At 41.8% G+C, this 19,782-nt stretch overlaps 1 protein-coding gene across 1 annotated transcript in view; it reads right to left on the bottom strand.

The window, feature by feature from the left end:
- The window catches only part of DERA (deoxyribose-phosphate aldolase), a 99,618-nt gene that overhangs the window by 52,726 nt on the left and 27,110 nt on the right, over window positions 1-19,782 (bottom strand). The window contains exons 2-5 of the mRNA XM_008140863.3: window positions 16,689-16,786; window positions 15,165-15,312; window positions 13,160-13,255; window positions 10,786-10,920 (exon numbers count right to left, since the gene is read on the bottom strand). Of these exons, the coding sequence (XP_008139085.2) occupies window positions 10,786-10,920; window positions 13,160-13,255; window positions 15,165-15,312; window positions 16,689-16,786 (477 nt within the window). The remainder of the gene's footprint in view (window positions 1-10,785; window positions 10,921-13,159; window positions 13,256-15,164; window positions 15,313-16,688; window positions 16,787-19,782) is intronic.

Genomic DNA, 19,782 nt, shown 5'->3' on the forward strand with positions numbered 1-19,782 from the left:
TCCTACTTGTTTTCCAAGCCTGGTTTTTCAGGCTTCCTACGGATGCAATGAGTTACTATATATCCTCCTAATAAAGCCCTTTAGCTTAACTTAATCAGAATTGGTTTTTATTTGTTTTCAACTCAGAAGTCCAGCATAACAAATATTTACTGAGAAAGCATGGTAAAGCAGCCAATAGTGGGTGCCCTGGCTGCGTGGGCTCATAGCCTCGCTATAAAACTAATTTGTTGTTTGGTTTGGGCACGTGACTTAACCTTTGTCTCCGTTTCCTCATCTATAAAATGGGGATAATAGAGGTAGAAGCACCTCATGGAGTTATTTCAAGCATCAGACAGGTTACTACATATAAAATGCAAAGGACAGTATTTGTCACGTAGTTAACACCAAGGAATGGCAGCCACTTGTTTGCCTGTTGCTGGCAGCAGTGGTGGTGCTGTTACTGTGACTGCTGAGTGCTTGTTAGGTTCAGAGCACAGAGGGGCTGATAAAAGCAGAGGACACCATGACCTGTGCATACACAACCTCTCTGGGGCACTGGAAGAGCAGTCTGGGAAAACGCGTTTACTATATCACAGACAATTTTTTTAACACTCAGAGCCCATGGTCCTTTGGATAGCACAGACTCCTGGGATAATAAGACAGTTGAGCTACTTACTAGATTTGCAAACTTGTAGGAATTACTCAATTTTTTTCTAAGCCTAATTACTCAGGAGCTGCAGTTTGCTCACATATTTTTGTGAAGATTAAATATAATAATACATGTGGCTAGAACAGCACCAGGTATATAGTAAGCATTTAATCATTCAATACCAGTTTTCCGTATTTTTTCCTTATACACATACTTCCAGGAATTTCAAAAACTTTAAAAAACAAAATGAAGCAAGCCTGCCCTAACACTTAGGAAAGTATAATTAGAATGTATAGATCTCGCATATAAGAAAAATAGACCACCCCACTCCAGCACAAGCCACAGAAACCAGGAGAAGCACTATTAGAGGTGACTACATAGTTCTGGGCACCTTGGCATCACAATGCTGGACACCTTGGAACAAGGTAGCCGATAAACGCAAATCCAACGACTTGATGGCTGAAATGTAACCCAGTCTATCTCAAATCAGAATGTCCTTTAACATACTCAACTGTCACTTTCAAGATAAACAAGCAAAACAATGCAAAAGCTAACGGGTGGCTTTTCTCTACATTAGCAGGAAGGGATAGCAGGACGTAGATTTACATAATTGCAACTGAACTATATATGTGGAGAGAATTACAAGTGAAGTGGTAAGTGCAAGAGATCCTCCTTCCAAAAAATTCTTCACGCAGAATAGTTACTCAAAAGAATGACAAGTCCCCTACGTTTCAAAGCATCTTCCTTTAAAAATTCTCCAATTGTTTTCCGTGCATCGAGGGACACTCTTGACCAGTGAGGGTGGGGAATTCTGGAGAACAACCTAGTACACCAAACTGGGCGAGGGGGACAGCCCACAGGAAAAAGAGGTTGTTATATACAATGAAATTGATCAAGTAAGTAAATACACTGAGAATAACTGGAGCAAGATTTCTCATTGACAAGAAAGAGGGACATAAATATAGAAAGGGCGAGGCAAAAATAAAACATGTGATCTTGGCTTATAGTAAAAGTTGTCCGTGTGAACGCATAGGTTCTGAAATAGACAGATAGACAAACGATAGATAGATAGATAGATAGATAGATAGATAGATAGATAGACAGACAGATGTGTTTATATGGGTGCATTGTGTATATGTGAATATTCACATATTTCCTAGAGCTGTCCTCTGAGAAGGCCTAGAAACAATAACATCCCTATACCATCTTCCATTGCATGGTCATAAATAATTTACTCAATCATTTTTCTATTATTGGCTACTTAAGGTTTCAGATCTTTTGCTCTTATAAACAATATTTTAGTACCGTAAATATCCTTACTGTTAAATCTATGTATATATCATGACCTTATTCCCTAGAGTACTTATTAACTTTTCTGCTCACATATTCACATAATACATATTCATTGTTAAAATCTCAAACATTACAAAAACTGAAAATTCCCCATTAAAAACAAAGGAAGAAAAAACAATTCTCGCACGTACCAGAAAAATAATAATTTGGAAGGCTATTATAAAAGATGACTGACAAATGAAAATGGAATTCAAACACCACGACTGCAAATTAGTCAGAATAATGCAAAATTTAACAAAACACATACGCCAGAGAAGTGGCTGGCACAGTGATGTCACATTAAAAACCTGATAATAAATGTTTTGACTTATAATGAGGTTCTCAGGAGTAGCGAGAGTGGGTGTACTAGAAACCCAGGCTATATTACATTGCAGATGCTTAATCAATACAGTGTCTCAACCAGCAGAAAGGGTTGTCTCCTGTCTGTCCCCCCTCATCCCTCTTACTACTGCCACACTGATGAGGAGAGATGAAGGTCACGCCTGACCTTCTGCTCATCCTTCCCAGATTAAAAAAAAAAAAAAAAACAGGTGAGGGTGGAGTGCTCACTGACAGGGATCAGAGAACTTAGCTGCACTGGGAATGGTCTAATGCAGGCCATTGTGTATCCAAGTTGTGGAGTGGGTCATCCTTCCCGCACCTGTCTTAAATTTTTTTTTAATTTATTCTAAAGAACAGGGAACTTACACAACTTAATAAAAGGAAGATAAATGATCCAATAAAAAAAATGGGTAATGGACCTAAATAGAATCTTTTCGAAAGAAGACAGAAGGAAAGCCAAGAGACATGTGAAAACATGCTCAAAGTCACTAATTATCCGAAAGATGCAAATCAAAACGACAATGCAGTACCATCTCACACCTGTCAGAATGGCAATCATCAACAAACGACAAGTGCTGGCGAGGATGCGGAGAAAAAGGAACTCTCGTGCACTGCTGGTGGGAATGCAGACTGGTGCAGCCACTGTGGAGAATAGTATGGAGTTTCCTCAGAAAACTAAAAATGGAACTCCCATTTGACCCAGTAATCCCACTCCTAGGAATATATCCCAAGAAACCAGAAACACCAATCAGAAAGGATACATGCACCCCTATGTTCATAGCAGCACAATTCACCATAGCTAAGATTTGGAAACAGCCTAAGTGCCCATCAGCAGATGACTGGATTAGAAAACTATGGTACATCTACACAATGGAATACTACACTGCTATAAAAAAGGAGGAACTCTTACCATTTGCAGCAGCGTGGATGGACCTGGAGAGCATTATGTTAAGTGAAATAAGCCAAGCAATGAAAGAAAAATACCACATGATCTCACTCATTTAGGGAAAATAAAGAACATTATAACCTGATGAACAAAAAGATAGATACAGAGAAAGTAAAGCACCGAACAGACTGTCAAATTACAGCAGGAAGGCTGGGGAGTGTTGGAGAGGGAGGGAAAGAGATCAACCAAAGGACTTGTATGCATGCATATAAGCACACCACCAGACACAAGACACTGGGGGGGTGGGATGAGGGCATGTGACAGGGAGTAGGGGAGGCTGGGGGAAGGTCAATGGGGGGAGGGAGGAGATATATGTACTACTGTATGTAATAATTTAAACAATAAAAAAAAGAAAAAATTTATTTTAAAGAGAGAGAGAGAGAGAGAGAAATATCAATTTGTTGTTCCATTTATTATGCACCCATTGGTTGCTTCTTGTATGTGCCCTGCCTGGGGATCGAACCGGCAACACTGGCATATTGAGATGACACTCTAACCAACTGAACTACCCGGTCAGGGCCATCCCGCACCTGTTTTAAAGAGCATCCAAAATAGGTGGAAACTGACTCTACCTTCTGCTCCCTGGGTCAGCAGTAACTTGCATCTACAGCATTTTATTTTCTCTATTTAAAATTATCTGTTCCTCTCCAACTCCCACCTTAAAGGAAAATATATTCTTAATCTTCAGGCTGCTGACAGTGAGTTAAGTTTTCTGGAAAAGCACTGTTACAGACATAGAAAACTATGTTAGTAAAGCTTTCCTGTATAGAAATTATGATTTAAGGAAGAACCTAAGTGTTTAAAGACTGCGTTTCCTATCTAAAAGTCATAAACTGAATTTCCTTTTATAGTTCGTGCTATTCAAAGGCACTTAGAAAATAATTGTTAACGAACATATCTAAGCAATTATTTTTTGAGTATCGGAAAGATGTTCAACACTGCACAAGAATGGCCTGAAAATAACTCTTATGATAATTATATGTACAGTGAAACACTTAATATAAATTGTACAGCAAGCTTTTAAACTAAAAAAGTCACAAAATGTTCAAAAACAGTTTTCTACCACCAAGGCCTCTAATTACTCTTATCTGAGTGAAACAGAGATGAGCTCAAACACCAGGCAGTAAAATAACCTACAGGAAATAAAACACACATTTTGGTCAATAGTATTTGAAGTGTTGAGCCTAAAAACAAAAACCATAAAAGCATACAGCTGCCAGAAGTATCTCTAGCATTTTCGGTTATAAACAACTCCCAAAACCGAGAAAGCACAGATTACGGCTGATGTGATTCTTCCCAAGAAAGTGTCTAGAGACGTAGAGATTGCTTTTCTCGTTGATATTATGATTAACAGCTCTACAAAACAAAGAAAAACACCAATTTCTCTTAAGGGAGGTTCTTTCTACCATCCCTCTTGTGTAAAAATAAGTAAACAAGAAAAATAAATTGGTGCCCAGATTCAAGATCTTCAGGATCCACCAGGGTCTGACACAATGACAGGCCCTGTAGCTTTGGCCCGAATTATTTCATTCTCTCAGCCCAAAACTCTTGATAGCCAGGAGGCAAGTCCTCCACAGACCAAGTTTAGAAGAGCAACTCGGGGCTGCGGAACTGAAGGGGGTGAAAGGCACAGGAGGCTCTGGAAGCAGGAGACAGACAATATTTCCAACTGCTACACTGAGCAGACAATTCTGGGGAAATGTCACCGACGAGGACCCCTTTGGGGTCATTTCTGTTGGTGTTCCAGGGCCACACGGGTTTCCGGACACAGCTCCAGGTCCGGGGCTCGAGGAACTAGAAGGCTGTTGAGCGAGGCCGAATCTGACAAGCATTTCTATGTCCCTGGTAATCTAGCAGGTAAGGATATGCAGCAGAGAGAGGTCATAAAAAGGTAAAAAATGAGCACCCCTGTATATTTACAGAGCATGGAATGCACTGAATTTTCAAAACCTGCTTGGCAAGATCTGAGATGAAGAATCCCTTCTGGGATTCATCAAAGAATGGTTTAAGGATGCACCTTAGATGTCAACTTCAATATCGTCGTTAAAAAACACAGTATTGCCGAAACCGGTTTGGCTCAGTGGATAGAGCGTCGGCCTGCGGGCTCAAGGGTCCCAGGTTCGATTCCGGTCAAGGGCATGTACCTTGGTTGCGGGCACATCCCCAGTAGGGGGTGTGCAAGAGGCAGCTGATCGATGTTTCTCTCTCATCGATGTTTCTAACTCTCTATCCCTCTCTCTTCCTCTCTGTAAAAAATCAATAAAATATATTTTTAAAAAAACAAAAAACAAAAACACAGTATTGCAAGCGCTAGTCATGGGAATGATACCCACAGACAACGAAATGCCAAATATAAACTCACAGGCCGTTAATGCTCTAAAGGGCTGTGGAAAGCCTTAAGTCTTATCCCCCCACCCCCGCACTGGTAGCTTATTTAAATGCAGGCAGAGAGAAGTGTTTGCCCGAAGTCTAGGGGTAAATTAACAAAATTACAGAGACTGAAGCCCAAGCCCTTAAGAGTTCCACTGCAGTGACTCCATACATGTGCTTGGCCACATACTCTCCTCAGCAGGAGGAAGAGGGGGAAAGCGGAGGAAATGCAGTTGGCCAGGAGGGAGTCATCTGGACTGAGCAACAGGATGATCAACTCACACACATTATCTCATTTAATCCCTATGACGACCCTGTGAAGTAGATGCCATTATTGCTACTTTACAAAAGGAACAGAAGGCACAGAGAAGGAACTTGCCCAAGAGAAAAGAACTACTAATGGTAGTGCCTGGACTGCAACCAAGGTCTGTCTAATGCAAAGACTCGGCTCTCAGTTCTTCTGTCTCCCAGCCCCACCTTCCCTTCCTGCTCCGCAGGGTACATGTTCTGGGTCTGACTGAGTCCCATGATGCCTGGCCTACCTGGCTGGTCGGCTGGGTGCCCCCACCTCTACTACAGGCCAGCACCGCCCTCCCCACCCCACCACAAGCTGACGGTGGGGGGATGCACAAGATTCTGTGAGGAGAGGTGCTCGGGCAAGTCATTTGAAAATGTCTGTCGGTCATAAGGACACAGAGAACAGACTGATGGTTGCCCAAGGGCAGGGGGGGTGGAGGGCTGGGTGAAAAAGGTGAAGGGATTAAGAACTAAAAACTGGCAGTTTAAAATAGTCCTGGGGATATAAAGTACAGCGTAGGGAATATAGTCAATGATCTTACCTTATAATAGACAAATATGTAAATTGACCGCACCTTCGCTACACCCAAGCCACGCCCACCAACCAAACCACGCCCACCAACCACGCCCACCAGGAAACCATTGCAGGGACATTGGGGTGTGGCGGAGCCCAAGGCCGGGAAATCCTTGGTCGAAGGCTTTCCTGGCCTTGGGCACCAGCGGGGAGCCTGCACGGATCGCAGGAAACCACTGGGGGTCGGCTCCTGCGATCCTTAGCAGGGATGTTGGGTGCGGCCGAGCCCAAGGCCACCGCCCGGGGCCAAGCCCCAACCCTGAAAGAAGGCAGAAGGCGGTGGCCACAGCCAAGGCCTGGGTCCCCGGTGCCGACAGAAAACTGGTGCAGGCAGCCAGGTGAATGAAGGTCTATTGCACGAATCTTCGTGCAAACGGGCTACTAGTCTATATTATAAAAGGCCTGTGGCCCTGACGCTGTAATGACCAAAGACCAGTGCGGGTGGGCGGGACTGCCAGCATGGTGGGGCAGCAGGCAGGTGGGCGGGGCGCAAGCGAGTGGGCGGGGCTGCCAGCATGGTGGGGCAGCGGGCAGGTGGGCGGGGCGCAAGCGGGTGGGCGGGGCTGCAAGTGCAGAGTGGTGTGCGCAGGTAGGCAGGGCTGTTCGATTTCGCGCGCTGGGCTTCTAGTATTGTAATAACTATGTATGGTGCCAGGTGGGTTCTGGAAATATCGGGGGGAACACTTTGTAAACTATAGGATTGTCTAACCACTATGCTGAACACCTGAAACTAATACAAAATAACAGTGAATGTAAACTGTAATTGAACAACAAAATTGAAAGTTCTAAAAAAAAAAAAAAGTCTGCCAGGTAATTCAGAGGACCAGCAATACATCCCACACCCTTGGCAGTTAAAACAACTGCCCCGAGCGATGCCAGGTGGTGTACCTCTCTGTGCCCGGACGGAAAGGATCGAGGGAAGCACTGGCAGGGAAGGACAGTGTGCCGTAAGGAGCGAAGCAGGATGTGATAGCAAAAAGCTTAACAGCAAAGGGCCAGGCAAAGCAACAACACCCAAAATGTTTAAATGTAAAGACCTATGAAGTCAGACAGCACAGCAGTCTGGCCCGTGAGCTGTGGGGCAAGTCAGCTCAGACATCACTGCCCCCGAGAGAATCACTGTGCTCCAGTGTAACACAACCATGGACACGACAGTGCTGAAATAAAACTGTGTTTAACAGAAAGTGTTTAAGTTGGAGAGATGTACTTTTTTTCCCCTAAAATGTCTAGATTCTCTGCTTGGGACAAGATTCACCGATTTCTGAATGTCTGCTTATGTGAAAAGGATGGATGAAAAGCAACAGAGTTTAGTGGGGAAACGGAACATGAGTTCAGGAGTCAGGCAAGACTCAGGCTGTGACACTGAGGAGGTTTGGAAGTCTTCGGCACAGGGAACGTAGCCTGAGTCAGCGAAGAGAGGAGAGTGTGTGCAGCGGCGGAGGGAAGTCGCAGAGCTGGCTAGGACAGAACCCAGGACCACCGACTCTCAGGGATGCCAGAGGAGGCAGCGAAGCTTGTCAACAAGATGCAGGAGAAATCAGAATCACGGAGGAAAACCTGAAGGACGTACAGTCACCAAAACCATGGCAACAGAGTGTTTCCAGCATGTGTCACATGCTGCTGAACAGTAAAGCTAAGTAGAAGGAAGAGTATCCCCTGGACACAGTGAAATGAGAGGGCATTAGTATCTAGAACAGATTCCAGAGGAACAACTACATCTGAATCAAGAATTTTAGCCATCAGGGGGAGAACAGGAAGGGAAATTTAGCTGGGAACAAAGGGGGAGGTTGGCATGTGGGGTTTTCAAAGAATAAGAAAAGCTCGCGTATGTCTGATGCTAATGAGAATGAGCAAGTAGAGGGAGGCTAAAGAAACAGGAGGGGGGAAAAGACCAATAAATGGAGTAAGGCCTCTGAAAATGTGGAAGAAAATGAAAGCCCCGTCATAGCAGATGGATTGGATGGAGAGGAAGTACAAAGGGAAGCAGATCTGATGCAAGGACCTGAGGGAGTTCCTGTCTAATGTTTTCTTTCTTCTCTGAGAAGTAGCAGGTAGGTCGTCTGCTAAGAGTGAAGGAGCCTCCAGGTGGGCAGAAGAGTAAAAAGTCTGAGCGCAGTAGAGATTTTCAATCATCACCATGGAGAATCCAAGAGGAGGAAGATGAGGCCCCTCCAGTCTCCTCTTTGAATTCATATCCTAAACTGGGGACCCTTGTGACCATAGAAATGGTTGAGATGCACTCTGAATGCCAGATTTTTAAAAATGGGATTCTTTCTTTCTTTAACCAGGTCCTACATACCCTCAGTACACAGAGAAGGACCCAGATTCGAATGTGTAATAGCCCGACAGACATCTCCATCAGCAAATTCCAAGAAATCAATTTTAGACTCATATTTTAATAAACGGCTAATATTAAAACCTAACACTGAAAATATACAATATGTAATCAAATTGAGAACCGAAAGACAAAATACTGCAGTGGAAAAAGTCCTAAGTCATTGCTGATTTCTGTTTAGAATTACATTTCTAATATTAAATGTTCCTTTTCCATTTGTTTTGGGTCAAGAGGTTATTAACACCATAAAAAAGGGTTAATAGAAAAATATGGTCTAGGACAAAAATGTGTTATTATATTTTGCATGAATGCTTGTTATTGGGAAATTACCAGTTCTTATAAACAACCATTCCTAGCCCATTAAGGGACTGCCAATTACATCAAAACCCATCTCCTACTGTATTTTATTTTCCAATTAGTAGTATTCTAGAGACAAAAGCACAGGTTACAATATAAACTATACTTCTATATCTACAACTATTTTTTTAAACTTAGAAAAACTTTTATTAATTAACAGGTATTACATCTACAAAATAGAGAGAATGCAATAAAAAAGAGAATAATATGTAAACAAACAAAAAATCATAAAATTACAAATATAAAAGTAGAGATAATTTTTTTAAGCAATCAAATAATTGGAAGGTCAAGTTGATAAAATCTTCCATCAAACAGTACAAAAACCTAATGATGAAAAATTAAAAAGTAAAAGATCCACACCATTATAAAATGCCTCAATACAAAGGACAGAGAAAAATTCTAAAAACTTCCAGAGGAAAACATAAGGAATCACAACGGTGGTAGATTTCTTAAAAGTGACACTAGAAGCTGAAAGACAATGGAGAAATGACTTCAAGATTTCAAAGAAAATCAAAACTAGACCCCAACACCTGGACACACTTTCATGTCCATGTGACACTAGAACAGAGGTATTGCCAGGTGTGTGAAGTACAGTAGACATTACTTACACCAATATTTGTTTTTCCTTTCCTTCCCAGTACCCAGAAGACTACACTTCCCAGATTTCTCCGAGTTAGGCGAGGCCATGTGTCCTGATCAAGTGTCTGTGGGCAGAAGTGGCATGTGCCATTCCTGCCAAAGCATTAAAGAGAGGTATGAGTGCCACATGTTCTGAAGAGGCCTCATGTTGAGATGGTAGAGCCACAAGATCGAAGCAGTTTGGATCACTGAGAGGTCACAGGAAAGACAGCTGCCCTGGAGAGGTAAAATCTATTTCTTTACTATCTATAATAATAAAAGCGCAATATGCTAATTAGACCAGATGTCCTTCCAGACGACCTTCCGGACGAAACCAGGGCTGCGAGAGAAGCCCGGTCGCCAGAGAGGGCAGCCAGGGAAAGGAAGGCCTGCTCTTGCATGAATTTCATGCATCGGGCCTCTAGTCCAATTATAAAAGATAATAGTGTGTTACTGGAATAGGCAACATCCTATTGCAATCAGAGTGAAAGTAAATCATGAATCTCAAAGGTGAATATGAAATAATATTCATAGGAGCTATGTCAAGAACAGAAGTAAATACAGACTTAGCAGACATTAATAATTCCACATCCTAAAAATCCACAAAGATTAACATATAAAAGGGAAATTTCCTCCATCATATTAAAATACTTTGCACAAAAGACTTGCCTGGAGTGATTATTGCATTGATTAACAAAACAATACAGAACAGGATAAAAGTTAATAATCTACTGCATGGAAATAACTATTCACCTAAACACGCAAAAGGATCTAAAAAGCTCATGCAGGTAGGCAAATTCCAGGATTTATCAGGGGCACAAGGATGAGTGATCTTAGCCATGGCTTCTCCTAGATTCAGCCTCCAATCCAATCACTTGTGATGTGGAGCAATAATTTCCAAGACGTGCTGTCTCTGACCAGATCCCCACCAATTCGTCCACCAGGGAAGAACTGTGTCTCCCTTGTAGGTTAGGACATGCACCTACCTTTCCACTGGCCTGTCAGCACCAAGGTCCTGTTAATTACCACATCGATCTCCGCAGCTCCATCTTCCACAGCCAATCTGATCTCTTCTAATCGTGTTTTTAAATGAGTCTGTCCAGCTGGAAAGCCAGTGGCCACTAGTAGAGAATGGAAAAAAGAAAAGAAAGGAAGAAACTTCATTTGGTCAACAAAGAATTTCAGGCAAAATAAATCAGCATTTAAAGACCAAAGCATTAATGACACTTTAAGAACTTCATGAATATCCTGATAAGTTAAGTGTGAAGAAACAGAATGTTATCTCATATCGTATTGGCATTAGGCCAGACATCAGCATTACATCCTCTCGTCTAGAAGACCTGAAGTCAAGTTGCTTCAGAGATGCTCATGAGGGTACTCTGAGCAAATAGCAATTAAAAAAATGTTATCATCACACTGATGCTCATAAAATAGTAGCTGTATCCCTATATTGATATCAGGACACTAATTACATGTACGCATCCTACTCAGCTGGCCCTCAATGTATTTTTTATTTACCATTCACATTTTTAGCCATCGTAACCAAATTGTAAGGTAGGTTCCTCCCAATGCCTATCTTAAAACAACCAGCTAAGCAGATAGGAATAAAGGAAAGAGAATAAAGAAAAAGTACCTGATCAGTCCACAAAACTGGGGAAGGGACAGAGCGGGAAGAGCAGGGCCAAGTATAAAGAAAATGAAAATGCAACTACAGTTTTAACAAAGTATTAAACATTTTGACATATGCATCATTAATTCCACTCTGATACCTATAGATAATCCCTTGTGTTACCTTGATGTTATTAAATCCCTTGGGTCTGCTCCCTTAGAGGAAAGCACATTTCTCTGTTGTATAGAGGAAAAGCTGAATTGACTGAGAAATTAATATCAATAAAGGTGTAGCTGCCAAATACTTTGGGAATCTTCACAAATAAGCTATATATAGATACTGTATCCAATGTTTCTTTTGATGTATTTTGAATAAAATAAATTAACAATCTTTATAGACACTTTTTTAAAGCACCAGGATATTCCTACAACATCTCTTTTTTTAATATGTTTTTATTGATTTCAGAGCGAGAGGAAGGGAGAGGGATAAAGAGATAGAAACATCAGTGAGAGAGAAACACCAATCAGTTGCCTCCTGCACGCCTGCTACTGGGGATCGAGCCCTAACTGGGAATTGAACCAGTGATCTCCTAGTTCACAGGTCAATGCCCAACCACTGAGCAACATCAGCCAGATTCTCCAACATCTTTTGAAAGTAAAATTTAACTTTATATCCATTCATCCATCCATCCATCCATCCATCCATCCATCCATCCATCCATCCATGTGTAAGAGGCAGTTGCTTCAGAGATGTCTGAAGAGCATCTACCCACACACACACTATATTGAAGCTTTTAAAAAGACTTTTCTTTCTCTTATGCCAAGTCCTAAGTGTCTATCTTAAGTCAGTAATTCTTGAACATGCCTTCTTTTCTTTATCTTCCAGGCTTTGGGGTGTCTCTCATCATCTCACACAGGGACAGGGAGAGTCTCCCTAAATCCAGCTCACCCCTTCTCATTTGCCTGATACCATGCCCTAACTCAGGACATCATGAAGCGGATCGTGGTCTGCCTCTGCTTAAAACCTTTCAGTACCTTCCTCATCACCAGAACACAGCCCAAATGGCACAGCCTGGCATGGTCTCCCATAAGATCTCCAGTTTCAACTCCCATCGCCCCCACTCCGTCCCACCTTAGGATCCAACAATTGCAAACCACCTGCAGTTCTCAGAACATGCTTCTGCCTTCACCCACATGTTCTTCTGTCTAGATGCCATTCCCTATGTTATCAACACTGTGAACTCCCTTACCCAGGGCAGTTATTGTTTGTCTCTATGAAGCATTCCCTTGCTCTCTAAGTGTCACCCACCTCTGCAGAATAAATCAGTCCCCACTCAGAGTTACAGCTACCTTCTGCATGTCTTTATGATCATATCTTACATTTACATAACATACTACACATCTGGCATTACGATTTTTTAAATTTGATTATCCCTCCAAAACAACTAAGTTGCCTTAAGGACAGGGATACAGTTCTATATTTTTGGGAATTAATACAACTCCGTTTGATTAACAGTTCTATATTTTTGGGAATTAATACAACTCCGTTTGATTAAAGGAATTAGTAATTAGTTAATGTTAATTGCTACTTAGGAAGGCAATCAATAAATACTAAAAGAATAAATACAACCGATCAAATACATAAAACTGATTAAAATCATAGTGTACAACTATATGTAATACCCCAAGATGTTTGAGTCGAAGAATGGGAAACATGTGGAAAGACATCAACAAAAGCCACACCAGTTTTACCTGACGCCACGGGAATATTACAGCCGGCAGCCTTCAGCGCTTTCACGGCATCACACACACGGGCAGGGTAGACACAAACAGCAGCCGTGGTGATGCCTATGAAGAAAGAAACCACAGCAGCCTTCTGAATGTGAAGTTCAATGTGCTTTTAATTATTATCTATACCACAATGTCAGCAGAAATCAAAATGAGAGGAAAAAAGAATTCCCCCACAATGCAGCAAAAATTAAAAGGTTTTTATTTTCCACATTCCTTTCCAGTTCTTGACAACATGGACCATTTTCTCATCATTACAGTCATAGAATAAAACAATTGTGATACACTGTTCTTCGAAGTTACATAACATGACTTCTTAAAAATTCTTAAATAATAAGTATGGTGGTCTTGGGTCAATAAAAAATATCTTATTTCATGTAATTAACAAAATCCAGATTTGTCCAGCATTCAGAAAGTGGATTAAGAAAAATATAAGCGAACCTTACAGGGTAGTATGGCAAAATGACATTTAATTAATACTACCCCCTCTTTTATAAGAAATAATCTATATATATAAAAGCCCAGCAACCAGAACGGCAGAACAACCAGAACGACCGCAATGACCAGTGGCTATGACGTGCACTGCAGCAGCCAACCAGCTTGATCCGGGCCCCGATCAGCCCCCAACCCCCAGCCGGCCCGGCCCCCAATCAGCCTCTCCCATCCCAATGGGGGTTGGGGCCAGTCAGCCAACCATCCTTGGCCCCTCACCCCTGCTGGCCCAGCCGGATGGGACCCCATCAGGGTGGCCAGCCGGATCCCAACTGTACACAAATTCATGCACCAGATCTCCAGTAAAATATAAATCTGGAACCTCCATTTTGAGGAATTAAGCTCTTACAAAAATAAAAATTAAATTAGACACTGTAAAACTAAACAATAACATAAAGCATACAGAGTTGCTACATTTTTTAGCCCCTCTCCCCCAAAGCTGTTATCATTAAGTGTTACTAGTAGGTGCTGTTTTTATTGTCAACTCAAGGAAAACATCATAAATATTTTTCAAAAGCTGTCCAGTTTTTAGGCCTACAACTTATCTGCATCTCCAGTTGCACTGGCTCCTGACACCAGTCCAGTGAACAACAGGGCACGTCCTCCTAGAAACAGCATTTAGCCGTCCAGGTCTTGGTCTCCTCATTTAGAAATATTAGAGCCCGGCCAGCGTGGCTCAGTGGTGGAGCACTGACCTATGAACCAGGAGGTCACAGTTCGATTCCCAGTCAGTGCACATGCCAGGATTGTGGGCTCGATCCCCAGTGTAGGGCATGCAGGAGGCAGCTGTTCAATGATTCCCTCTCATCATTGATGTTTTATGTCTCTCTCTCTCTCTCCCTTCCTCTCTGAAATCAATAAAAATATATATTTTAAAAAAAGAAATATTAGAAATAAGGAGACTGACTCTCAAAGGTCTCCTCCATTTCTAAAATATTAAAGTTTTGTACTTAGAGCAACTTTCTAAAGTTGCTGTAAGTTCTTTCATGTATACTAAGAGAGTGAATATAACTTTTCTCAAAAGATCGAACCTAATATACAAACATGTAATATTTCCCATTTGCATTTTATTCTCAAAAGTATTTCATTTGCTCACAGAAAATACTTTATGTATGAGATGTGATTATTAAGTAATGAGACTGGCTTTTTCACATGTGGCTGGGGAATCAGAATCAGTATTTTAGAGTCACTAGATAGAAAATTTCCAAAACTGAAGAAATGAAAAGAAAAATCAAGAAGTTCTCTACCAGCAACTTGAATCCATGATGGAAAGAACAGACCTACACGTAAGACTCAGATTCTCTCGCTGCTGTTTTCCAGAGAAGAATCTAATTAGTTGTCTGTGTACACAATTCTACCACTTGGATTTTATTGTTGCTGTCATTTTAGCAGCTGAATCTTGTCTTCAGTCCTCTGGATTTAGTCATCAGTATTGTAAAAAGGGGAAAAACCAGACAGGTTATACACCATACATTACCTTTATCGTGCATATTTAAAGCTTCCAGGAGATCTTCCCGGATTGGATACTTGGCTTTATAACAGAGCCTTTGAATGTTGGAATATGTGTCATCGCCTGAAAGTGTAGTAAGATCTATAAAGGTAACAGCTTTCAGGAGCCAAGCAGCCTGGTTTGAAGAAAAATAAAAATAACGTTAAAAAAAATCAATCTCCAACCCAGTTAGTTAGTAAAGAATCACTAGACAAACATGAATGCTAAAAGCTGACATCTATACTATTCAAAGCATATCATTCTGTTATAATATAAACATTGCTCAGAGTGACCAACAACCTGAGCATTACATAGAATAAAATAAAAGGGGGAAGAGTAGTCTTACATTTTTTTTTCTCCCATACATATTCCAATTTGAAATCCCTAATAGATCAAGTCTCCCCACATCTAACTTCTCCATCTCATCCACAAGGAGCCCCTCACAGCTACCCCACAGGGGAGAATATAGGAACAAGAGCATTTCTGTCTTACGTTTCACCTCCAGCCCTGGGATCTCAGATGAGATATAAAAAGACTCCATGCCCTAGCTGGTTGCTCAGTGGTTAGGGCATCAGCCCTCCGACTAAAGAGTCCCGGGTTCAATTCCAGTCAAGGGCACGTACCTCGGTTGCAGGCTTGATCCCAGTAGGGCATGTGCAGGAAGCAACCAATCAATGTGTCTCTCTTACATCAATATTTCTCTCCCTCTGCCTCTCTCCCTCCCTTCCACTCTCTCTAAAAATCAATGGAAAAAATAGCCTCGGGTGAGGATTAACAACAATAAAAAAAGACTCCCTAACTTCTTTGTTTGTTTCAATGTAATCCAATTCCATTTTTCAATAATATTCATATTTCACAACTCATTCTGACTAGTTTCCTTTTAACTTTTCAATCAGCATATTTCCAAAGATGAACAAAATATGAGATGTCACCCAAAAGGATTCGATCACAATACTTTGCCTCCCTTGTAAAAGGGACTCTCGATTCCTGTTAGTCCTGCGAGGCACAGCACGTCTTTGGTTGGTATCCACAGGAGAGTATGCTAACCACAAGTACTCCACGCAACGTCATCTTTCTGAATTTTGAAACATGGTTTATGAAAATTAATACGAAGGAAAACACGATGGTCAAAGGAGGTCTCCTGAGGGCCTCGCCAGTGGGCACACCAGGTTGGGATGTTACGGTTTGAAAATTAAAATAGAAGACATCCAAAGAAGGTATGTCTAAGAAACTGAATAAATGTGTTGAGAAGAGATGCCACTGAATGCACTCATGAATAAAGATGCCTCAAAATCATTTGCGGCTTTGCCACTCAAGAGTGATAACAATTTTAACTTGTTTGGATAAATGTGTTATCTTTCTCCAACCCATCATCATCGCATATGAATTATTAAAATAAGTCGTGGACAGCTGCAATCGTTTAAGGTTAGATGCATCTTGAGCGAAATTCAATACTGCGGCCTTGAGGGAAGAGCCGGGCACTGGAAAGCGCAGGCACAGAAGCAGCCTTACCTGCCACTCCTTCTTCACGGTCCTGCGAGTCTGGATCTGTTGAGCGCGTCTCAGGACCGCCGGTTGGTTCACTTGTATTTTGGAGATCCAGCTGAGGTCTAAAGGGGAATGGAGACTACTTTTTAAAACTTAAAAAGTTTTATTAAGTACAGTCACCCACTTTTTTTTTTTAACACGGTCCTTGAAAGGATCTATTTATCATCTTTTAGAGCTTATGTTTCTTTTTCACACAACTACAAATAAGTAACCTTGTTGAAAGAAGCCCGGTCCTGATAAGGCATGCTTCGTGGAACATTAAGTACATTTGGAACCGGAAGAGCCTGTATTGATTCATTACACAGACGTGCCTAACCATGGGGGGAAATGCTGTGCTGCTCGGGCCACGTGCCTCCCATCTGACAGCAAAGACTTATGTGTGAGTGCCCAGGCCAGGAGAGCAAATGATTAAAACATACTTAAGTGGATTGATGTTGGGCCTTAAAGGAATCCTCAATCACTACCCCCGTACTGACAAGATTAATATCTACTACATGCTGACATGATACAACCCATTCTTCCTCAAAGGGGAATGTTTCAGAATGTATTAGAAATTACAACATTGATAGAACAGAGGTTAGGAAAAGGAAAAGAAACAAGCTGCTCAAAATTCCAGGAGAAACATCTCTGTGGCTTCCGTTTTTTGAAATGCTCTTTCCGACTCCATCCCACCCACCATTCTCTGCTCGTTGACGGAGATTTCTACTTGAAGACCCAGCCTACGTGGTTTTCTTAGTGAAAACACTGCCAGCTCCCCAGACAGAGCCAACATGTGGATCTCTCTCTACTGGGGAACTGGGGTTAGTTCATATTGGAGTTGGGGTACAATTGTCTCTTGTATTTCCTATGTTGTGAGTCATGACCTTATTCCTCTCGGAGTGTCCAAACCAAACACAGCGTCGGGAGCACATGCAGTGCCACTGCACCCACCAACACTCTGGAACACCGGTGGCCGCACCCATTTACCTTCCATAAGCAACCTCATTCTACATCCCTCTAGCAACCTCATGTTTTTAAAGAAGCTTCTCAGAAGAGCCTTAAAGGACTAGTGTAGAAAAGGTTACTCATTAGGAAATGTGTCACAATTCAACGATTATTTATAAAGTGATGGGGGAAACTGCTCATTGCCTACGAGACTATGCAACAACACAAATAATAAATTATTTGCATCTACCACAAAAATAAAACTACAAGATAGTCAGTGTCTACAAAAGACTCTCTCTCTACTTCTCTCTCTCTCTCTCATTTCCATTCGATGGTGTGGAAATTGCAAGTTAGCATCTGAATGATTAGTAATGATATTCTTATTTTAAATATCACTGAAGAAGGAACATAGTCTGGGTGCTTTTCTTCCTAATTAAGTTATTGTGTTAGCCGAAATCATTTAACAAACGGATTTTTAACATTTCAATCCATCTGCTCCTCAAAGATATTGTATGTTTTCCTGCTTGTGTGCTGAACCAACTTCACAGAGGACTGGAGTCTAAGGTCAGGCACATGAAATCTGCCTCTTCCTCCCCACCCCAAAATGAATTTGGTTCTCGGTAGACCCAAGAGAATAAAATCAGATAGACACACTGGACTCATCCAATTTTTCTGAGACCTATAAGAACTTCTCTCTAACCAGAGGTAGGGGGCTCTTTTTTTTTTTTTTAAACTACTACTAATGGTGATCAAGTTCAGGCAGATAGTAAAAACAAGTGACACAAGCAGCTGGGTGACACACAATATTCACCACCAGGCAGCCGTGGACAGTAATCAAAAGAGGGAAGGCTATGACGGTGGGGCACACTTTGAGGGGCTGTCCTTTATTTCATGTGACACTTCCTGGAAGCACCTCCCTACTTCTTCTCTAGTCCCCACCCACTCCGGCCACAGCTGCCAGAGAGAGGGCTCAGGCAATCCCAATCTTCATCATCTGTCTTCCTCCTCCCCCTCATGCCCTGTCTTCTCCCTCTCTACCAACTGAACTCTGTGGCACAGCCTTTCCAAAGCACTGGGAGTTCACTGACCCATTCCATCATGTTCTGTCTCTGGACCTGTGCAGGCTGCCGGTCCCTTCTGCCTAGAATGCCTGTCCTTATCTCGCCTGGACAGTGAGCCCTTACTCAACCTCTAAGACTCAGTTCAAGGATCTGAATAAACATTTTTCCAAAGAAGACATACAGATGGCCAACAGGTACATGAAAAGATGCTACACATCCCTAATCATGAGGGAGATGTAAATCAAAACCACCATGAGCTACCACCTCACACATTTAAAAACATGACAAATAAGTGTTAGTGAGGATATAAAGGAAAGAGAACCCTTGTGCACGGCTGGTGGGAATGTAAATTGGTGCAGCCACTATGAAAAACAGTATGAAGGTTACTCGAAAAATGAAAAACAGAACTACCGAGTGATCCAGCAATTCCACCTGGATTTTTTTCTAAAGGAAACAAAATCTCTAAATCTAAAAAGACATTGGCACCCCCATTTTCACTTCAGCGTTATTTTACAGTAGCCAAGATATGGAAACAACCTAATTGTCCACTGACAAATGAATGGATAAAGAATGAAATGGAATATTATGATGTTATTTAGTCATGGAAAAGGAAATTTTGACATTAGTAACATTACAGGTGGACCTTGAGGGCATTACCCTAAGTGAAATAATTCATTCAAAGAAAGAGCTCACTTAGATGTGGAAGCTAAAAAAACAAAATTAAAAAACGCTGAACTCAGCCCTAGCCGGTTTGGCTCAGTGGATAGAGCGTAGGCCTGTGGACTGAAAGGTCCTGGGTTCGATTCTGCTTAAGGGCATATACCATGGTTGCAGGCTCCTCCCCAGCCCAGGCCCTGGTCGGGGCACAAGCAGGAGGCAGCCAGTCAATGTTTTCCTCTCACATCGATATTTCTCTCTGTCTTTCCCTCTCCCTTCCACTTTCTCTAAAAATCAATGGAAAAACATCCTCCAGTGAAGATTAAAAAAAAAAAAAAAAAGCTGAACTCATATAACAGATTGGTGGTTGCCAGAGGCACGGGGTGGAGGGTTGGGTGTGAAATGGGTGAATGTAG

The sequence above is a fragment of the Eptesicus fuscus genome, chromosome 7 (genome assembly GCF_027574615.1).
Source record: "Eptesicus fuscus isolate TK198812 chromosome 7, DD_ASM_mEF_20220401, whole genome shotgun sequence".
Taxonomy (NCBI): domain Eukaryota; kingdom Metazoa; phylum Chordata; class Mammalia; order Chiroptera; family Vespertilionidae; genus Eptesicus; species Eptesicus fuscus.